The sequence below is a fragment of the Canis lupus genome, chromosome 19, assembly GCF_048164855.1.
Source record: "Canis lupus baileyi chromosome 19, mCanLup2.hap1, whole genome shotgun sequence".
NCBI classification, from domain to species: Eukaryota; Metazoa; Chordata; class Mammalia; order Carnivora; family Canidae; genus Canis; species Canis lupus.
In genome coordinates, this window is record NC_132856.1 from 55,760,060 (window position 1) to 55,777,984 (window position 17,925).

Consider the following 17,925-nt stretch of genomic DNA (forward strand, 5'->3'; position numbering starts at 1 on the left):
CACCACAGCCATGAGACCTAACAGAGTGGGGAAGCTCTGAGGTGGGACATTCAGGTGTTTGGAGCCAGGGTTTTGGGTCAGGTGCTAAGTGATCTAATTCCTTTCAATCAGGGGTCGCTTTTTCTGTGAAGAATCAGATAGTACTACCAAGAAATAAATAAACTTCTATTGGCACACAACATGTAAATGAACAGGCATGGCCATGTGCCAATAAAACTTTATTTATGGACACTAAACTGAATTTCAGGTGCTTTACATGGGTCATGAAACATAACTCTTCTTTTGATTTTGTTTCCAATCATTTAAAAATGTAAAAAGCATTTATGGTTTGCAGGCTGTACAAGAAAGGGGAGTGGGCTGGATCTGGGCTGGATGTGGGACCAGAGCGGGCCAGCCCCTGCTGCAGATGAAAGAGGTGAAAGCTCCCTGAAATTCTGTGTTGTTTCAGGCGCCTAAACCACTGACTGAGGAGTGAAGGCTGGAGGGGAGGGGACCCCAGGAGGAGGGAAGGCCAGGATAGGCCACCTGCTGTGGGCGGGCAGTAAGGGCTCCACCACCGACCAGGCCCTTTGATAAGGCTTGTGTCAGACAGAGACACAGTGTCCTGTTTCCATGGCCTCGCTTAGAGCTGACTGCTCCCTCCCAACTCGCATCCACCCACCCCCACTCCAGTCACACTGGACACAGGTGGTCTGGGCGCTGGCAGGCCGCTCCTGGGCCTGTGGGGCCCCTGAGAAGCCTGGCTCGACTGCCTGCCTGCGCTGCATGCTCCGCGGAAGGTCCCCAGCCTCTGTCTGCCATCCCCCAGCTCCATGGTGATCCGCGACCTCACGCTGCGCAGCGCCGCCAGCTTCGGCTCCTTCCACCTGATCCGCCTGCTTTACGACGAGTACATGTTCTACCTGGTGGAGCACCGTGTTGCGGAGGCAACTGGAGAGACACCCATTGCTGTGATGGGAGAGGTGAGGGACCCTCCTGCCTGTGGGACCCCGGGCCGGCCCGCGCCCTGTGGGGGACACAGCCGACGGCCAGAAGAGGAAACACGTGCAGGAGGCCAGTGGGTGGGAAAGAGCTCACACGCTGGAGCCAACCCACCTGGCTTCAGACCTGCCTCTCTGCCCCTCGAAATGGGACCTGGGACTCCCCACCCATGGGAGGAGGTCCTACTGCTGTAAAGTACATATAAAATTACCTTTCTGGCCATTTTAGAGTGAACAGTTCAGGGGCATTTAGTACATTAAGAGTTGTGCAACCACCACTTCTAATTCCAGAACATTCCATCACCCCAAAGGCAAACTCCGTCCCTGCCAGCAGTCACTACCATCCCTCTCCCCAGATGCTGGCACCCACTACCCTCCTTTCTGCCAGGATCTGCCTGCCATGGGCCTCTCACACGCGTGCAGTCACACATGGCATGGCCTTTCGTGTGTGGCGTCTTTCACTCAACGTAATTTTTCACAGCACAGCCATGTCATAGTGCGTATCATTGCCTCACTCCTTCTATGGCCAGATATTCCCTTGCACGGATAGTCAACATTTTGCTTTATCCATTCATATGTTGATGAATACATGGGTTGTTTATACCTTTTGACTGCTGTGAACATTTGGGGGCACATTCTTGTTTGAATGCCTGTTTTCATTTGTTTTGGGTACATTCCTAGGAGTGGAATCGCTGGGTCGCAGGGGATTGTTTTGAGGAAGAAATGAGGTGATGCTTACAGAGCTTTTAGTACATAATAAACCCATCACTATTCAGAGGCTACAGTCCCTGTCCTCTTGGTGGCCTGAGCAGTTAGCACCCACTCAGCCCTCCTGCAGCTCCCAGGCAAGACCCAGTAGGTGCCAGAGGGGACACACCAGCATCAGCACCGCTTCTCATGTGGGAACTGCTCTCATTTACAAGTGAAGCCTGTTTTAACTGGAGAGAGAGGACAGTGCTAAAATTCATCAGGACCAGGCCCCTCTGCAGAGGCCCCTGACTCTAGGCTTCTCTCTTTCAGTTCAATGATCTCGCCTCCCTATCGCTGACCCTGCTCGATAAAGGTGGGTATGTCTGTAGCTTTTCCGGGAGGCTCTCCCAGGGGCTATTCCTCCCACCCTTGGCCTAGTGGAAATCGAGGCAGCTCCTGGGGTGGGTTGAGGGGCTTTAGGAGTCAGCATCCAGATAGGCTGGTGAGACCTGAGCAGCAGGAGGTGTCCTACTGATGTCCTACTGATGCAGGCCTGGCCCCTGCTGGGGCTTAGAGGAGCAGCCCCGCACCTCCTTGGGTGCTTTGGGACGACATCCAATCCTGCTCCCCGGGCACCTCCACATCAGGCCAGGAGTAGAACCACAGCCCTGTCTGCCTGCATCCACTTCCCCTTACCCCAACCCAGGCCCTCCCCTACAGGATTAGGGTACCAACTGCTGAAGGGAACCCTGCCAGGAGTGTGACCCAGCAAATGGACACTGGGCAAGGGAGGTCTCCAGTGAGAAGGCCTCCCTGAGCACTTCAGGGTGGCCGGGGGGGGCCTGGTGTGTCCAAGCCTGTGCACCTCCCTGAGAACATGCTTCTCTCTCCCTCCCTCCTGCACCCCACTCCCACACCCCTCATCCCCAATGTTAACCCTGCAGATGACATCAGTGAGGATCGTGGCAGTGAGGCTGACCCCGACGCCCACAGCCTGGGGGAGCCCCTGGTGAAGCGAGAACGCAGTGACACGAACCACTCCTTGCAGGGCATCTAGCTCTGTGGTGCCTTCCCCAGGCTCCAGACCAGGACCCTCGAGCTCCACTGCAATAGTGCCTCTTAGATGATGTGACCTTTGATCTGACTCACGGGGCACCAGTGCACCCTCAAAGGGCACACCATTCTTCAAGAAGAAAACCGATGTTAACCACAACAGAAGGTCACATTGGACTCCTGAGTGCCTGAGCTGCTCACCTGGCACCTCCTGGGTCGCCTTTTCCTTCTGAGTGTTCTTGTCCTTTCCTCTGCCAGACCGTGAACTTTGGTCCAACTCTACACATCCTGCCTGAGAGCTGAAAGGGGCCATGCTGGACGAGCTGGTACCTCCACGTTGGGCTTCTCTTCTGTTCAGCTGCCTCCAGCTTCCACCATGATTTTTTAAAACTCAGATCACAGGAGAAATGGGGTGTCCTGTAGCTGTTGGGCTATACTGAGCTGACCAGTGTCCGCAGAGCCCCCCGCCCTGGTGCTTTGTGGGGGGAAGAGACCATCTCAGCGCTGTGCCCAGGGCCTCCTACACTGCCAGCTATGCTGAGGCACAGATGCTGGCCCACAGCAGCCCCATCTGCAGACACCAAAGGTCCCCAGAAGCAGCCATCAATCGTTGAGTCCCTGGGCCATGCACAGCTCAAGGCCCCATGTGGCTTAAAGAACAAGTCACAGAAATGGCTTGCCCAAGCCAAGACACAGTGGTGTCTAAGAATCAAAACCAGAAGTTTTATCAGCAACTGGAAGGACTTGGGTTCTATCCAAGTTCATAGCCAACAACAAGCCAAACTACTGGGTCTGGAATGAGTTTGTTCCGAGGGGGCTGGGTGGTTGGTGTTTCAGTGTCGCCTTCCAAGGGCAGCCATTGAGCCAAGTCTGCTTGGCTCCTGCTTCATAGAACCTTCTGGATGTCTGCCTTTGAATTAGCGATCCTGGAGCACTTTGACCCTGGGCATGTCCCATCTTGAACTACTCAAAATCAAAACTCTTCTCTGGGATAAATGAATCCCAAGGACTTGCACAGCCCTTGAACTTTGGACACTCCGGATCTGTATCCGTCATAACACATTTGCACTTGGTTAGCTCCATGCAAGAGTTCTGCCCCTAAACCAGCTATAAAGAAGAAAGACAAACCTCTGGTCTAGGAAGCACCATCTTTTTGAAATGCAATAGTTTTTCCTTTTGGAAATATGTTTATACCAATAGTTTTGTGCTCTAATTGTTATTAGAACGTTTCTTATGAACATGTATATTGCAGTATATTCGGCCCCCAATATTTTTTTTTGTCATTCACGCAGAAGGTACTAATGTAAACTCACGTGGCCTTTAAAAACCTTACTTCCCGACAAACGGGAGCGCCGTGCACTCCTAGGCCACGCCAGGTGTGCGGGGAGGTGTGGAGGGGAAACACAAGAAAGATAGGCGCTTATTTTAGAAACCAAAAGTCTGTATAATAATCACAATGTTTGTCTGGTTTTACAGTTCAAGACTCAGATGAAATCAGACACAAAGAATGTCTTTAAAATATATATCTCCTCTCCTGGGAGACATTTAAGCTCACGGTTCACGGAGTGTAATGGCCTGCCTTTTCTTCCATGTGTGGTAAGCAGTACAAACTGGGTTTCCGCCTTATGCTCCTGCCTTTGCAGGATTCCACAAGGAACAATACAAATGACGGTAAAGACCTGCACCTTCCAAGCCCGTTCTTGTTTTTCACTGCTGTGAACACACTGAGCATACCCACTCTGGGGCCTCCAACCACACTTCAGCTCCTCCTCACCACACACACAGTGGCCTTGGAGGATGCAGGCCTCCCTGCAGGCCAGTTCCCTGCCCTGGACTGCCAGCGTGGCCAGGTTCATGCCATGTGAGGCTCAGAGGAGCAGCAGTGGCCTCTAGCATTTTCTTCTTGGCTCTCTGGTGAGTGTTCCAGAAGGAGCAGATTCCCTGTGCTTCATTTAGCAAGGCCACCTCTGGGCCAGAGGTAGCAAGAAAATAGTTCTCCACCCTAGATGATCAAAACTATTTGTTGGCAGATTAGACTTATTCAGATATGCTCCAGCCACTGATGAAACCCTCTGGTTGTTCCCAGGGCTTATTTGGGAGTGGTGGGGGCCAAACTTGGGACTCCCCTAAGAATCACTGCACGAGCTTGTTCTAAAATGGCCAATTCCTGGGCCCCATCCACAGAGAGGCTGCGTGGCAGGATTACCATGGGGGCTGGAAATCCACATTGTTTGGACCACTCCTCTTGCAGGGATAATAGGACTTTGAAGAGTTCCTGCAGAGAAGACCAATGGGCTCAGGCACCAGGAAGGGCCCACGGATGGGAATATGTTCCAGAAACATGGACACAGTTCCTGGTCAGCTGCTCCTAAAAGTTGCTTCCCCGGGCCAGGCCAGTGCCCCAGGTGCCCCAGGGATGCTCAGCCTGGGCCCGAGCCCAGGCCCATCTGTCCCAGGTAGATGTCCTGAGGCCCCCAGGTATTACTACAATCATCTACTACTTCCCTGGGCTGGGACCTCCAGGGCCTGTGCACATGGCTTAAGGCTCTACCATCACCATCTTGAAATTCTTAGTAATTCTTGAACAAAGGGCCCACACTTTGATTTTGCACTGGGCCCCAGTGCAAATTTTGTGGCCAGTCTTGGGAAACTCCCAGGACACAACCACGCAGACTCCCCATCAGCTGGGCCCTGTCTCTGTAGCGACTCCCTGCCAGGCTCTGAGAACCGCGTGGAACCCTGACTCGCCCCACCCTCTCATGGTTCATGATTATGGGCCCTATCTAGCCTAAGACCCTTGAAGCAGTGCCAGCCCTTGCACCGAGCAGCAGCCACCCCCCAGCCCTCCCTGTCTGAGAGCCAGGCCCAGTGCTGGGGTGGCAGGGCCCCTGGAAGAGAAGAGCCAGGCCCTGCTTCTGGGCCTCAGTGGCTGGTGACCGAAGGAGAACAGGTGAGGACTCCATGATCACTGCCCCAGGGGCCTGACAGGAGATGAGCAGGGGTGACTGCTGAAGGCCCACAGTCTATCAAGTCCCTCAGAAGGCCCACTGGGTAGAGACCCAGGGCACAAGGGCCAAACAATAAGGGGAGCCTAGTCCTACCAAGAGCCTCTGGGAGGTTTTAACTAGTCACAACAGCTTCATGCTAGAGGCTTCTGTCCAATCTCTTCTTTTTGACAGTGTACCACATTGTACACATGGTAAAACTAAAGCTGCTGGATGTAATGTAGATATGATGGCTGGAGTATCAACAGCCATTTTAGACCCCGATGTGGACATCACATAAGGATGGCAAAGCAATGAGACAGAAGGAACCTGGATCCCTGGTGATCATGGAGCTGTATTACAATCTTGATGACCCATAGTCAGAGTTTGATAAGCTGCACTGGGGAGGGGTGGGGCGGTGCAGGGGAACCCATGATGTTCCTGCCTCTGGGAACTTTCTGGTAGCAAGAACTCTGAAGCAAGTTGTGAGGTACATCCCTGCAAAAAATACACACACACTCCAGCTATGAGTGTGCTAGGGGAGAAATTCTCCCCAGCGAGGGTGTCACCTGCTCCACTACTTTTCCTTCCACAGTTCTGGCTGCTGCCCAGCTGCTCCTGGGTCCTGCTCCAGAACTTCATCCTTCCACACCTTCTGTGACCTTGTCCATCCCTAAATGGAAATGCCCCTCCACATGTGATTTGCTCCACAGCGGCTCCTCCCACCACTGCTCAGAGGGGTGTGGGTGCCTTGCCCTCCCCACAACAAAACAGGAGCTCAGCATCTGACCTTTCAGGCCTCTTCCTCATGTTTCCATTATGGCCTTGCCCACCATCTGTCCAACTCTTCAGACCAGAAACCCAGGACCACCTGCATGGCCCCCACCTCTCCCATCTCCCCAAAATGCCATAACATGGTCACTCTCTTTCCTCCTTGCCGCTGCCCAACTCCTCCTGGCCAGGAAAGGCAGCATGGTGGGGGAAATAGGTCCAGGCTAATGCAAATTTGAGTGAACTCCACGGTCCCTGGTTATGCCCTCGGGTAAATTACAACTGACCCTTGAAAAACAAGGTTAAAGGCGCCAACCCTCCTTGCAGTCAAAAACGCACCCATAACTTTGACCTCCAAAGAATTTAATAGCCTACTGTTGACCAATAAACAGTCAACTGACACATTTTGTATGTTATATGCTGCATTCTCAAAGCAAGCCAGAGGAAAGAAAATGTTACTAGGGAAATCATAAGGAAGAGAAAATACATATACAGCACCGTCCTGTAGTCACTGATATAAATCTGCATATAAGTGGACCCACACAGCTCAAAGCCATGGTGTTCAAGGATCAACTGTACTTAGATCAGTTTCTCCATCTGCAAAAAAAAAGGTAATAAAAATACCTACCTCACAGCATTGTGAGCTTTAAATAAGTTAATACTTACAAAATACTGGAGTAAGCATTCAACAATTGTGTCTCAGTGTGCACACTTGGGACCAGATCTCACTGGTGGGGCATCCTGGACACTGTGGAATGTGGAGCAGCATCCCTGGCCTCACCCATCCTACCAAGTGTACCTTTCCTCCCCGAGTCGTGACAACTACAGATGTCTCCAGATATGGCTCAGTGGCCCTCCTGGGGCAGAATGGACCCCAGGTGAGAACCACCTGTTGAGAGCACTATCATGATGACTGGTTCCCTCCATCTTTTGAACCTTGGAACCACATCATTTATCACTAGTCTTTCCCAACCCCTCAAACAAACCCTTACCCACTCAATGCTCTTATTTCTTGCTCCTGGAACTCAATCCATGGTCTCATTTGGGGCTTTCACCTTCACTGCACTTCTCACCTAACCTCCATGCTTTCACATAGACATACACACACCTGCCTCTTTAGTGCTTATCTTAATTGACACCTCCTCCAGGAACCTTTCCTGGAAGCTCTCCCACTAAATTAAGATTCTTTATACTCCACATTTCCCAAAAGCACTGTGAGCGAGTAGCTCTTGTCTGCCTTGCTCAATACCATAATTCCCCAACTCTAACAGTGCATATGTAGGTTCAGCAAACATTTAGTGAGTGAGCAAAGGTTTCTGGGAGAAGGTACTGTTCATAGTAATCACGGGAAGGTAGGGGAAAGGAGGAGAGAAAACACATGGAGGAATATTGAGGAATGGCCAAAGGAAAGGAAAGAAATCCACTCGGGGAGTGCCAGATGGCTCAGTCAATTAATCGTCTGCCTTCAGCTGGTGTTATGATCTCAGAGTCCTGGGACTGAACCCCACATCAGGCTCCCTGCTCAGTGGGGTTCTTTAAAAAATAAAATTACAAAATAAAAAATATTTTTAAAAATAAATCCACTCAGGAGGGCCACCACCAGAATTTATTTATTTATTTATTTATTTATTTATTTATTTATTTATTTATTTATATGATCAGATCTGGGCTTTAGGAAGATTTATTCTGGTACAGTGGGTTATACATAAACTAGAAGCAAGGAGGCCAATTAGGTACTTGATAAGATGGTTCAAGTGAGAGGTGGGGGTACAACTGCAGTGGGGTAGTAGGGATGGAGCGAAAGGGGAGCAAGGTAGAAGAGGTCCACTAGAGCCCCGTGCCTAACAGCAGATTGAGTGGGTTATGAAATCAAGTTGGTGGGTTACGATCAGTTTAGTTGTTTTTAATGGACCAAGATAGAAGTAGAAAACATGAGAAGTGTTGACAGGATAAATATAAACTAAACTTTGTAAAGTTTTTATTTCAGTTTAATATGTGTGCATATATACCCAGATGGTATTAGACTGCCATATAATGCAGCGTAAAATGTACAATATATTGGATATATGAAATGTATTGAATATACATATGTATCAAAAGATACAAGTACTAACCAGTAATTCTCAACCTATTTTGAGGTGTTGGGTCTCTTCTAGAATCCTCTGTGCCAGACATTTGTGGGGTTTTGCCATCAAGCGTCCATTCCACTTCTTTTGGAGTAACACCCTGATTCTCTTTTGAGGAACGACCTTTCTCCCATGGATTTAAATACCACTTCTATGTGGGCACTGAAGGGAATGGGCTTGGCATATGTGGGTAGCAGTGAGGAGGCCGGTATGGCTGGCTGCAAGGTGAGTGCGGGGGTGGGGGTGGGAGAGTGGGAAGGTAACATGGAAGGCTTCCTAGATCCTAGCCAGGAGCCAGGGTTTCATTCCAGGAGTTAGAGGCCCACGACCTCAGATTGACAGCTCCCCTCCATCAGCTCCAGATATATGGCTGCTCACCCGACACCTCTACTTGGATATCTCAAAATGGCAAATGGTTATCTCAGACCAGCAACCGCTGGGCACCTAGAAGCATTCACTCAATAGTTGATAATAAATGGTTGACAGAGGCATGAACTGGATAGAGTCATAAACTGGATAGTCAGGGAAAGCAGGAGAGGGTGCGAGGTAGTAAGTACCCCACTGTGCTGGACCCATCTCACACTTTTACCTGGAAGTCTGAGTTGTGAGCTGATTTAATCCTGAAAGCAACAGAAATGTGAGGATTCTCCTGGAGGTGCCCCACCCATTCTGCTAAACTCTCCTGGCTGCCAAGACCCACAGGAGCCTATGCAGTTTCTCCTTTTTCCCTTAATCTCAGGAGCACCAGGTCTCCCAGGATGGAGAGGCACTGTTTCAGAGGTGGACTATGAGCATCATCCACAAAAAAAAAAAAAAAAGAAAAAGGAGCATCATCCACAGAGCAGCCAGCATGGTGCAACCAAGACATGCTCTGTCTCTGCCTACCTGACCTGGTTCCCAGGAGATGCCAGACCCCCCAGCTGAAACCCCCAATTGACAGAGCCTTTGAGTCCCCATCAGGTTCAGTGACTTAGGAAAGAACTGATCACTTCCGAATCCTCTGCCTCCCCCCAGTGGTCACTGTGACACAACGACATCCTTTTCCCCTCAGGACACAAGGAACTGGGATTTTGGCTGAGACTAGAGGCAGTTTTGTTTACTAAATTGCAACAATGCAAGATAGGAAAGACCACAGGCAACAGATTGAAGGAGATACCTTCTTTCCCTCTTCTGCTTATCCTTCTCTTCCTCAAATATTCTCTATTTACATAGATTCAGAGATATTCAGTAATCACAATGGGAAAAGTAGTAATCTGGCAGACGCTATTTAAACCAAGTGATCTAAATTATCATCACGAGTGGTACAAAGTGACATCTTGTGCTTCCTGATACGGTGCACTGAGATGGGCACATCATTCCTATGTTATTCCTGCCAAAAACTGGTAACCTAAGTTTAATCATGAGGAAACATGAATCAAAGCCAAAATTAATTAATTTGGCATTCTTCCAAATAACTGGGAGTACTCATTACCAGTGTCATGGTCAAGAAAAAATAAGACTGAGGAAATGATCCAGACTGAGGAGACTAAGGAGAAATGACATTTAAGTGCGTGGGATCCTGCACTGGATCCTGGGACGAGGGAAGAAATCGTTTGTGATCAACAGTTGAACTTTAGGTAAGATTGGTGTATTAATGAATAGTATTGTAAATCAATGTGAATTTCTTAGTTTTGATCATTGTACTGTGGTTATGCAAAATGTTAATACCTGAGGAAGCCTAATGAAGAAGGTATAGGAAAGATGTTAGGGTTCAAAGCTGATGGCCAAGGAAGAATTCTTGAGACATCTCTGGTGCAAAAAAGGTGGTTTTATTTAAAGCACAGGGACAGGATCCATGGACAGGAAGAGCTGCACTGGAGTCATGAGGAATGAAGGAAGCTGATGCACCCAGCTTGGGTCAGGAGCCCCCCATCAGCATCAGCATCGACCACACGGGACATCCTGCTGTCAGGAAGGCCACCTGTGGACTGAGGAAGGACAGGAAGGGTGCTGAGTGGAGGAGGCAACCCAGGATGAGTTCCCTTGCCCTCACCTGACTCTGAGCTCACTGAGGGTGGGGAACTGTGTAGTTGATTAATCTCTGGGTCTTCAATCTCAGCATGGGGCTGGGCACATGCCACCGCCAGAAATGTAGCCATTTATAACTTGACTGTGAAGGGAAGTTCACAGTTCTCAGAGCACAGCCAGGGCTCAAGGGGATCCTCAGACTTGTCTCCTGGTGGGCCGGGGAGGAGGCAGGCAGTGGAGAAGCCAGCCAATCAGCAGTTTAGGATAAATCACTTGGATCCCTCCATTTCCCACTCCCAACCTTTGTATTAGGAAAAACTCCAAACTCTTTGCTGTGGCTTATGAGGGCCTTACTGTCCCCTCCCTGACCTCATTTCCTCACTCTGCCCTAGCCACCTGAAACTCACTGCTCCTCCAGCTCACCAAACTGGTTCCTGCCTCAGGACTTTTTTTTTTTTTTTTTTTTTTTTTTTTAGGACTTTTATACTCGCAGATCTTCTACTAAATGTCACCTCCTCAGAGGGAGCTTCCCTGACCAATCTATCTGTCTATCTTTCTTTCTTTCTTCTTGCTTTCTTTCTTGCTTTTCTTTCTTTCTTCTTTCTTTTCTTGCCTTTCTCTCTTTCTCTTTTCTTTCTTTCTTTCTTTCTTTTTCTTTCTTCTTTCTTTTCTCTTTCCTTCCCTCCTTCCTTCCCTTTTTCTAAGTAGGCTCCATGCTGGGGTTTGAGCTCATGACCCTGAGATCAAGACCTGAGCTGAGATCTAGGGTCAGATGCTTAACTGACTGAGCCACTCAGGCACCCCCAATATCCCCTTTTCCTCTGTGACAATATGCTGTTTTCTTTTCTTTGTAGCACTAGTCACTATTTCATATTACTTTGTTTACCTGTCTATTGTAAATATCCTTACAAAAGAATGCAAAGTTCCATGAAGCCAGGGTCTGTCTTGTTCATCCCAACATGCAGAATGGTGCCTGATGCACAGTAGAACTATGAATATATATTGCTGTGTAACACTTGTCTCCTAGACTCAAGGGCTTGTAATAGCAACCATCATTTATCTTTCATAGTTTGTGTGTTGAAGAACAGGAAGGGCTAGCTGGGCAGTTCTCTCAGGGTTTTGCCACAATGTGGTTTGTGTCTTGGCTTCCTTACAGCATGGCGCCAAGACAGATGGGATTGTTTGCATGAAGACTGAAGGTTTTCAGGTTTGCTGTTCCAGCAAAGCAGATGAAAGTTGCATCCTTCCTGCCTGTTATGACCTAGACCACATAGCGTCATTTTCACTGTACTGTATTTAACCACCACTAATGAGTCCACCCCCAATAAAGGGAAAGGAACAGGGATCACCTTTTTTGATGGAAAGAGGGTCAAGAATTTGGGACCATATTTTCGAACTACCACCAGTAAGTGATGAATAGTTATTTAATAAATAAGTAAATATTGATGAAGTTAGTTAGAGGAGACCAGATAAAGCAAAAACAGGCCTAAGGTGCAAATGTTGGCAGCCATTGGCACTTTGGAGACAACTGTGAAACCGGTGGAAATTTAGTTAGCTCATCAGGCTGACAGGTTTAGCATCTATGTCCCTTGAAAAACCACAACTGGATTATATTTAGCAAGTGATGACGTGTTTCTGGGAGTTGCCCAAAGTGTGGGATGAATGTGGTGTATGAAATTACTTTAGGAGACATGCAGACATAGCATTAGATGACACCAAATCACATGATTTACAGTTCTCCGTTTTCAGTTCTCTTTCAGTACTTCTCATCATGTCAAGAAGAGTTTATGCTGAGTGATAATATGCCTTTAGTAACCCTCTAATACTCTGCTAATCTCTCTTTAACATCAAAGAGGCAGGCTTGGGGCTCGGTAGCTTGACTAACAACAGTATCTACCCAGAATTTAAAACCCTTGTTTTGTTTTCATGTTTATTTCTGCAATTATCTCCTATTCATGGCTTAGCGTTTTTCTATTTGGATGGTGATATACTCTATTCAATGTAAATGTAAACCAATAAAAAGGCGTGTAAAGAAAAGTATTAAGTTCATTAAGAGACACAGAGTTTAGGGCAGGCCCGGTGGCACAGCGGTTTAGCGCCGCCTGCAGCCCAGGGCGTGATCTGGAGACCCTGGATCGAGTCCCACGTCAGGCTCTCTACATGGAGCCTGCTTCTCCCTCTGCCTGTGTCTCTGCATCTCTCTCTCTCTGCATCTCTATGAATAAATAAATAAAATCTTAAAAAAAAAAGAGTCATAGAGTTTAGACATATGGTAAAGGGCAAGAAGATCTATCTATACAAGAGAAAAGATATATAAAATGACAAGAGAAAACATATATAAAATCAAACAATGAATATAATGCAACAAACTAAAAATAAGAAAAACTAAGCCTACACACTGCTGGTGACCAGATGAACTCAATGCTGTCAATCCTTTCCAGCAGTGACATTTTAGCTATTCCTAAAGAACTCAAGATCTGTGGCCTGTGCTTATATTTTGGTGGCAAAATCCAGTGTAGGAGAATCAAGGTGTCTGTTAAACAAAGTTAGTGTAATTCTTAATAGTATTAACCACCTCTCACCCCCTAAAATAAATGAAAGTTTCTGAACAGTGCTTCTGAAGGTCTGTCATGCATAGGAAGCCCTTGGGAATTTTGTTAAAATGTGGATTCTGGTGAAGGTCTGGTTTAGGACCTGGGATTCTGTATTTCTAAAAGCTTCCAGGTGATGTTGATGTTGGTGATTTGGGAACCGCAGTGAAAAAAAAAAATAGCAAGCTCTAGAAACAAATATAGTGTGTTCTGAACATCTCTTCTAGCTCTGCAATTAGTGATGTTCACATTAGTAGCCTGAAATCAGCCATGGTTAAAGTAGTCACACCAAGCAAATCACCACTACAAACCAGGGTTCGTTTCATTGTTTTATTAGCTGTGCTCTAGTCTTATGAAAGTGGTAGGAAAACATAAATAAAATTTACAATGAACTACACCACACACACATATAAATACATATACATACACACATACTGGCGCGCGCGCACACACACACATTCTCCCCCAGAGAAGCAGTTGTTAAACATCTGCCACTCCCCAGAGGTTGCACAGATGTGTACAGGGAAACCATGTAGATGAGGGGTTGGCAAGCTTTTTCTGTAAAGACCCAAATGGCGAATATTTTACGTTTTGCCGGCCAGTCTCTGTTAAAAAGGAGTGGGCACTGCTGCTGCAGCTCGAAAGCAGCCACAGACAATGTGTACATTAGTAAGTGCGACTGTTTTCCATTACATTGCGGACACTGACATTGAAGCTTCCTACAATTTTCACATGTCGTGAGATCTTCTTCTTTTGATCTTTCTCCTCCCCACCAATTGAAGGTGTAAACCATTCTTAGCTCACAAGCCAGATGCGGCCAACAGGCCAGGCCGTAGGGCCTGCTCGTCTAGATCACAATGGAAGAGGAGTGGAGCCGGGAGTCACACGGCGTAGACGCGGGACCCAAGGCCCCGGCACAGGGCCCAGCAGGTGCACAGACCCGAGGGCCCGAAGGAGTTCGGCAGGCTCCGAGGCCCGAGAGACCCCTGAGGCTCAACGGCACCGGGCAGGCGGGGAGCATGAGAGCAAAGCCACGGGAGCTCCGTGAGCCTTCACGAGAGGTTTAGAATTTACTCCAAAGTCACGAGAAGGCCCTCTGGACGCGCGGAGGAAAGATGAGCCCCTGATCTACTTCACACTGTGTAAAGACTCCCCTGCCGGGCGCGCTGCGCGACCCCGGGGCGCGGAGCCCCACACGCGGCGGCGGCGGCGGCGGCGGCGGCGGCGCCCCGGGGAGAGAGGCGAGCCCGGCCCGGCCCCGCGCGGCCTGCGTCCCGGCCACAGGGCAGAGCCAGGAATGCGCTCGGCCAGACTCCGGGCAGGTGAGCCGGGGAGGCGCCGGCGGCCCGACACCCTCCCGCCGGCCCCGCCCGCCTCTCACACGCCGACGCTCGACGCCCCGCCCCGCGCCAGGCGCCCCCAGGCCACAGCGGCCCCTCCCCCACCGGCCCTGCCTGCCCGATCTCTGACCTCCGACCCCCACCTCCCCCACGGCCCCACGTGTCCTAAGGAAAACGCTGGCCCGAAGTACTGGGCCCTCAGGAGGGGAAACTGAGGCATCAGCCGACCGGGCGCCCCGCCGGCCTCCCGTCAGGCCTGAGCACGTGGTCAGCACCTCCCCCCGCCCCCGCCCCCGCTCCCGCCCCCCACAGATCCAGAGGTTCACCTCGGGGAAGGCCTCGGTCGCCGCTCCCTGGGCGGCTCACGCTCCCACCGCAGGGAACTCCGGGAAAACGAGCAGAAAGCCGGGGCGTCGAAACTCTGCCCTCTCCGCGCCGCCTCACCGAACGTTCGTTCCCGCGTCGCCGGCGACGCGCGCGAGGCTCACTACGCATGCGCCCTGCCCTGCCCACGCCCCCTTGGTCGGCGGGAAAAGGAGGCGGGGGGGCAGTTAGTGCGCAGGCGCGTGCTCGGAGCGCGGCCGGGCCGGGACCGCCTGCCGGAGCGCGACTCCGCGCGGGTCTCAGCGCGCAGGCGCGAGCTGCCGGCCTCGCTCGGAGTCAGCTTGCGAAGTGCGCACGCGCGGGAGTTTCTGGCAGAAAGCAGGCGAGCCCGGGCCGGCGCGGGGCCTTGTGGGAGGGCTTAAGGAAGTAAAATGGCGGACCTGGCGAACGAAGGTAGGGGAGGCGCCGTCGGGGGCCAGCTGGCGGCCGGGGGACGGGCGGTGGGAGGCCCAGGGGCCCCAAGCCCGAGGGGTGAGCACCGCGGAGTGCCGGGGACCGTGTGCTCCCAGATAGCGGCCCAGCGGGCCCCGCGGCCGCCCCCCATTGCGTCCCCTCAGGCCGGGCTCCCCGGCCCGGCCCATCTCTCCCGGCAGCCTCGGCCCTGCCACCGTCCGGCCAGGGGGCCTGGGAGGGCGCTGGAGCCACGGCCCTGAGGCCCTCCTGCTCCCCAGGCCGGGTCCGAGCCTGAAGGGGGCGGGAGGCGCGGCCTCGGCGCCTTGGCCTCGGATGTAAATAGACCTCCGGGCCTGGTCGTCGCCCACCGCGCCACGCTCCCTCCCTCGCCGCCTCGTTCCCGGGGGCCCGGCTCGCCCCCTTCTCCGGCCTGGCGCCGAGCAAGCCCACCCCCGAATCCCGCGGGGTTCTCGTCCTACGCGGGCATGCTCCACGTCGAGGGTGGAGGACACCTGGTCTGTTCCCCACCCTCCCCGAACTCGGCCCCCCAGCTCCCGCCAGTTCCCCCCGGATCCTCAGTGGCGACCTGAGAGTCGCGCCTTTTCCTTGCCCCCCCGCATTTCGGCCCGGCCGCGGGGTGTGGACCGCTGAAAGCCCCGGCTGCTTTTTTTGGCCCTTTATCGCTGCACTTCCAGAGAAGGGGAAAGACAGAGACTGTGTGTGAATTCCCTCCTGACGTCCCACCCGAGCGTTTTCGACAAGGTTACAGTTCCACATCCTCTTGAGAAAGCACTCCCCAAGCTGCTGCTGTCTGCTTACATCGATGGTGGTGTTGATATCGCGGTAGCCTCAGGACTTCCGAGGCCTATTTTTAGCTCCCTCCGTTTCTAGGTGCACCTCTGTAGTTCTAGCAAGCTGTCCACCTGCCTGGCCCTCTTCCCCCATCCCACGCGCCCTGCTGCCGGGAGGGTGTCCTAAGGTTTGCATACTGAACTGTAAGAATGCATGAATGAAATAGTAACTGCCCACCTGGCCGAGCGTTGCGGGGCGCGGGGGGTGGGGGGAGGGGTAGTACCATGTACCATTCAAAGCCTTGAATTCTGTGATCTTGTAATACTCCTCACAAAAGATCCATGAAGGAGGTACTGTTAGCGCTTAGCGTGTTCTCTCGGTGAGGGAACCGAGTTAGAGCAGTTGAGTTACTTGTCCGAGGCAGGTGAGTGACGCAGCTGGTAAGCAGCAGAAATGTGAAGCAGGTGGTCTGGCTTCCGAGCCCAGCCCCCCCATACACACGGCCCCCCCCCCATACACACGCCCCCCCACCCCCTGCCATTTCGTCCTGTAGCCCTCCTCCAGCCGAGGGTTGAGGCATTCCAGTTTGTAAGAACCAGTTAAAAGGCAGGAGAGGGAGTGGGTAAATGGGAATCAGTAGGACGTACTTTATGTCTTTACACATTTGGCCCGTTTGGTTTCTTGAGCTTGTTAATCTTAAAAATAATAACGGTCAGATGGGCTTATTCAGGAGTAACAGAATCACAATTTCAGACAAGCAGGTACCGGCAAAAACCGTAGGCAAGTCTCACCGCAGAGGAGAGGAACATTATCACAGGGAGATGGGGGAAATTGTGAGAACTCGTTTTGAATTGGAAGTCTGTTGGAGAAAAGCAACATTTCAGGGTGATGACGGTTTCTCATTGGCTAATGCAGAGGTAGTCGATTTCTTACAGAAGATTCTTACAGAATATACCTCTTTTGTCAGGGCCAGTAATTGATATTTTTGTACTGTTGATGTTTCTTCTGTTGGGGGCTGTAGCTGACAGTTCTCCCCTGAATTTCTATTCCATAGTAAGGCAGCGCCTTCTGACCTCCATTTCTAGCCCCCCGAGCCTGCTTTAGTGAGGTTTTTCCCATTATTAATTTTCACAGACTCAAGACTTCACATATCCAACATCATAGTGATCTACATTTAAATGTCTCATGGGCACATCAAACAAAATCCCTGTCTTTGTCCCCAACACCTGTCCACTCCACAATCCTCCTCCCATTTGTAGTAGTGGCAAGTCCATTCTTTGAATTGCCCAGGCCAAAAACCTTGAAGGCCTGCTTGACTCACTCTTTCTTTCTCTTTCTCTCATGCCCCAGCAAATCCTGTCAGTTCTATCTTAAAATATTTCCAGAAGGTGACCACTTCTCACTACCAGTGCCGGTTTCCCCCTCTTGGGCCTCCCTTCCATTTGTACCCATCTAACAACTCAGCCCAGAAGCTAGAGTTGGCCCCCTTATACCTCCCTTTTCTCCCATTCCACCACTCTCTCCCTCACTTGCTCTGCTTGGGTCACTCTGGTTTCCTCAGTGTCCCTTGAATGGACTATATACTCCCTCTTTTATGCCTTTGGACCTGCAGGTTCCCCTGCTCCTGAAACAGTCTTCCTCCCAGATATCCCCCTGTGGTTCACTCCTGTACCTCCTTCAAGTTTTTACTCAAATATTTTACTTTATTATGGAGAACCTCTCTGCCCACCTATTTTAAATTGGATCCACATACTCTAATCCCCTATCCCCTTTATCCCACTTTATTTTACTAAGCACATATCATCATCTGACAT

The 17,925-nt window shown here is 50.8% G+C and overlaps 2 protein-coding genes and 1 long non-coding RNA gene across 18 annotated transcripts in view; 2 read left to right on the forward strand and 1 right to left on the reverse strand.

Annotated features, from left to right (window-relative positions):
• Positions 1-4,277, forward strand: part of RFX2 (regulatory factor X2) — a 97,734-nt gene extending 93,457 nt beyond the window's left edge. For all 4 annotated transcript variants that reach the window (XM_072787630.1, XM_072787627.1, XM_072787629.1 and 1 more), the window contains 3 exons: positions 809-962; positions 2,001-2,043; positions 2,615-4,277. In XM_072787630.1, coding sequence (XP_072643731.1) covers positions 809-962; positions 2,001-2,043; positions 2,615-2,727 — 310 coding nt within the window. In that variant the 3' untranslated portion in view covers positions 2,728-4,277. The remainder of the gene's footprint in view (positions 1-808; positions 963-2,000; positions 2,044-2,614) is intronic.
• Positions 4,278-10,393: 6,116 nt separating this feature from the next.
• Positions 10,394-15,165, reverse strand: LOC140611002 (uncharacterized). Its single transcript, XR_012012387.1, has 2 exons — positions 14,869-15,165; positions 10,394-10,571 (listed from the first exon to the last, which is right to left on the reverse strand). It is a non-coding gene; the product is annotated as an uncharacterized lncRNA (long non-coding RNA).
• RANBP3 (RAN binding protein 3) overlaps positions 14,485-17,925 on the forward strand; it is a 53,936-nt gene continuing 50,495 nt past the window's right edge. For 5 of the 13 annotated variants that reach the window (XM_072787649.1, XM_072787651.1, XM_072787652.1 and 2 more), the window contains exon 1: positions 14,485-14,524. In XM_072787649.1, the coding sequence (XP_072643750.1) occupies positions 14,500-14,524 (25 nt within the window). In that variant the 5' untranslated portion in view covers positions 14,485-14,499. Of the gene's footprint in view, positions 14,525-15,178; positions 15,320-17,925 lie in introns of those variants that run through there. The other 8 variants (XM_072787648.1, XM_072787650.1, XM_072787661.1 and 5 more) reach the window with 4 other exon arrangements.